At 41.9% G+C, this 4,160-nt stretch overlaps 1 protein-coding gene across 1 annotated transcript; it reads right to left on the reverse strand.

Moving 5' to 3' along the window:
- Nucleotides 1-341: 341 nt before the first annotated feature.
- Nucleotides 342-1,893, reverse strand: LOC129835126 (histone H2A.Z). The gene is made up of 5 exons (XM_055900524.1): nucleotides 1,788-1,893; nucleotides 1,431-1,508; nucleotides 1,033-1,146; nucleotides 777-906; nucleotides 342-671 (listed from the first exon to the last, which is right to left on the reverse strand). The coding sequence occupies exons 1-5, from the start codon at nucleotides 1,788-1,790 to the stop codon at nucleotides 610-612; spliced, it is 387 nt and encodes a 128-aa protein (XP_055756499.1). The 5' UTR covers nucleotides 1,791-1,893; the 3' UTR covers nucleotides 342-609.
- Between the last annotated feature and the right edge of the window lie 2,267 nt (nucleotides 1,894-4,160).

Here is a 4,160-nt window from a genome sequence, read left to right on the forward strand (position 1 = left end):
CAGGCCAGAAACAGAAGTTCAGAAACAAAGTATTTCTAATTGATAATGGTCCCATCGAGATTTAGACCTTGATGTGTGGCATGGGCTCAGATCCAAGCAGCCCATTGCTCACCAATGGGCTATGAAACGTTTACCTCAGGGAGGTGCACTTGAGCAAAAAACATGGCATTTGATGTCATTCTAGGTTGTGCCAGCACACAAAAGAGCTGGAAAAGTTAACATCCATGAAGTAAACATGCTTTGTTTTTTAAATTATAGTATTTCCCTCGTTGCAAGTCAGGGACATGTAGACTATACCAGATTTATAGGGCACAAATGTTCACTAAAAGACAAGGAACAGATTCACAATACCACGGCGCTTTATTCAAATACAACTTCAAACATGGAAATGCCACTGGTATGCCAAAATGTACACAATAAAAACAGCACACAACTGCAGTTGTATCAACAAAGCCAAAAATCAAAACCAGCTTCTCTGAAGCCACTTTTCCCCAGATGAGTAGATGCAAGTTCATACATTTAAAAAGTCCTAAAGTTCTACCAAGCAAAACATTGTTGAACCATTGAAGCAGAATGTCCTGAGATGACCCCATGCCACTGTTTGCAGGGTTATACAGTCTTCTGCTGTCCCTTCTTTCCAATCAGTGACTTATGGATATGAGGGATGACACCTGAAAGTGGGGGAAAAAAACAATCAGTGGATTCAAACATGAAATATAACAGGGAAATGGTACAATAGCAATACCAGTGGGAAACAATACAACTGCTGCACTTACCACCACCAGCAATGGTTGCTTTGATGAGAGAGTCCAACTCCTCATCGCCTCTAATGGCCAGTTGCAAGTGACGTGGAGTGATACGCTTGACCTTCAGATCCTTTGATGCGTTTCCTGCCAGCTCCAGAACCTGAAGTTCAAAAGCTTGAAGGTAAATATCACTGACTCGAGTGAAGTGCGATTGCATACATGGTACTGCATGGTTTTGTGCCATAAACCGCAACAAAATGAAGTGAGTGTTTTGAACATGCGTTACCTCAGCAGTTAGGTATTCAAGAATAGCCGCGCTGTAGACAGCTGCAGTCGCGCCAACTCGACCATGGCTCGTTGTTCTGGATTTCAGATGTCTGTGAATACGACCCACGGGGAACTGAAAAACAGGGCGGGAAACGTTAAATGCATTTATTTACCCAACTAGCCATCAGTAAGTTGCGAGCAAGTTACTGGTTTGCGCGACTCCCCACCCTACTTGGCAGTTTGTTAGCAGGTTACGAACATTTTGTAATCTTTAGAAAATGGCGTAGTTTTGAATGGTTAGATTCACCGCCACAATATAAGTTAGATGGTTAAATCGTTCGCAAATTAACATATTTAGCCTACATTACCACGTTTATCATTGGCGCTAGCAAACAAGCAATGAATGAATGCACTCACCTGCAAACCCGCCCTCTGTGAGCGCGAAATGGCCTTTGTCTTAGTCTTCCCGGAGTCTTTTCCTGCCTTCCCACCAGCCTGAAATATACAGTTTTATGGTATGGGTTATTTTATGTATTAAACCATTGCTGAAAGACAGCAGTGTGTGTAATTAGCCTGTTTATTCTACAGTGCGTGTTGGGGTTTTGATTATAACCAGCCAATGCCAAGGGATTCAAATTGCTAATGTCAGCTAACTAGCCAACGTTAGCTAAATAATATTACCTTTGCTAGCTAACACAAATACGTGCTAATTCTCACGGTAAACCCGTTGAATAAAGTGATGGATTTAGTATCGAAGAGTAAAAAAATATATACCATTTTATATGATGTCCTGGCTATTTGCAGCTGCACAGATCCTCGGCGAGCAGTCTAGTTTGAACAACTAGTTCCGCATCAGATTGCCATGCATTTATGAAGGGGAGCTTGATCCGGGACTTTGCATGAGGAAGTCAGCCAATCAACTCTCGAATTCATTTTTTTGGCATAGCGTTTAACCAATCACAATGCAAAAGTGCTCACTGTGCGGGAAAATGTGACACGTCATTTCTAACTGGACGTTGGATAATGTCGTTTCTATTTTATTCTCAATTTATGTTATTATAATAATCATAATAATTTCATGAGCAAAAAACAAACAGGCAATAGATCATGACAGGTCAACCAATAAAGGCCAAGTCTTTGAAAGTTACAGCTTGTTCTTCTTCTTCGGTGAGGTTTTATCGCGGTTGGCATCCAATATGTTGCATTATCGCCCCCAACTGAACTATAGTATACATCCATTACAGTTTGTGATACAAAACGGGAATAGGGGAAAATGTAATAAAAATACAAATATTACCCTACCAACTAACCCTACACTCAATAAAACCCACCACCTTATTCCACTACTTTAACCCTATCAGATCCTGCCCCCTGCCAACACAGGACACTACCCCTCAACACACCATGTAATTCTTCTGAATTCAAATCTTGTACACTCAAGTACTTCTCTGCAGGTGCCACCACAACATCTATTTTCTGTGACATACATTCTGTCTCTGTAGTACAGTTAAAATACCATTGCTATGAACGCTAAGAAGCTAACCTTACTGAAACATATATCACTTATTGGCCTATCCCTCTGTTCTGGCACAGATCTACTATTCACAGGGATCCTCTCAGAATCCCTCACTCATGATCCACCCTCCTCTGCTTTCTTCACTGCCTCAGCGTACGACTTCTTCTGCACTACTCTGACCATGGCCACCTCAAGCTGCCTCACTCGCACCGGACACCTCTGATCCCCAACAACATGGGCACCACTACAGATGACACACACACATTTGTCCACCAAAACTACACATTCCTCTGTCCTATGTCCTCCTGCACACTTTCCACGATTTGGATTCTCCCTGCTACACACTGCTGCAACATGCCCATAAACGTGGCACCTATAACACCGCAGTGTATTCGGCACAAAAGCACTAACAGCATAACTCATACAGTGGGCTCCAAAATTACAGGCACACCTGACTGGCAATGCACAAACTATACTTAAAAAAATATCAACCATATAATTATAGAGATAAACTCAAAATACCAACATGTGAAAAATACTGTACTTTGTTAATGTTGAAAATCAATGTCCTCCAAATCAAGGTTTCACAATTAATGGCACCCTTAAATATTATTGTAAATAACATCTACCAAAATTAAACCAGGAATTAAATGCCACTTATTTAAGTTTATCTAAGTGTTAAGGAACTATATTGAGCCATTACATCACTTCCTTTTTCACTAGGGTATAAAAATTAGGTAACACGCATGCAATATCCCTTTGTCATCCAACACCATGAAGAAAAGAAAAGAACTGGCAGTTCAAAAGGGACAGATGGTCGTAGACCTTCATAAATCTGGTAATGGCTACAAGAAGATCCACAAACGATTGAATATACCATTGAGCACTGTCAGGGCAATTATTTAAAAAAATTCAAAAGATATGGAACAGTTGAAAACTTCACGGGTAGAGGACACAAATTCATTTTGCTCCCCAGGATAGGGAGGAGGATCGTGAGAGAAGCAACAAAACCCCAAAGAATCACTGTGAAAGAATTGCAGGCCTTGGTGGCGTCTTGGGGTCACCAGGTTTAAAAAAAGCACCATCAGACGCCACCTCCACAACCACAGTCTCTTTGGATGGGTTGCCAGAAGAAAGCCCTTAATGACCCCAAGACACAGCTTGGAGTGCTTGGAGTGCTTGGAGTTTGCCAAACGTCATTTAAATTATGATTGGAAGAAGGTGCTCTGGTCAGATGAGACCAAAATTGAACATTTTGGTCAGATACAGCATCGGCATGATTGGCGTTGTAACGTAGATGCATACAAGGAGAGGCACCTCATACTCACGGGGAAATATGGTGGTGGGTCAGTGATGTTTTGGGGCTGTTTTAATTCCAGAGGTCCATAGGCACTGGTTAAGATTGATGGCATAATGAATTCCACCAAGTACCAGGCAATTTTGGCTGACAATCTGGTTGCCTCTGCCAGAAGGCTGGCACTTGGCCGTATGTGGACTTTCCAACAAAACAATGACCCAAAACATACCTCAAGATCCACACAGAAATGGTTCTGGGACAACAAAATCGATGTTCTGCCATGGCCATCTCAGTCGCCGGTCCTCAATCCAATCGAAAACCTGTGGGCTGAGTT

This window comes from Salvelinus fontinalis, chromosome 36 (genome assembly GCF_029448725.1).
Source record: "Salvelinus fontinalis isolate EN_2023a chromosome 36, ASM2944872v1, whole genome shotgun sequence".
Lineage (NCBI taxonomy): Eukaryota > Metazoa > Chordata > Actinopteri > Salmoniformes > Salmonidae > Salvelinus > Salvelinus fontinalis.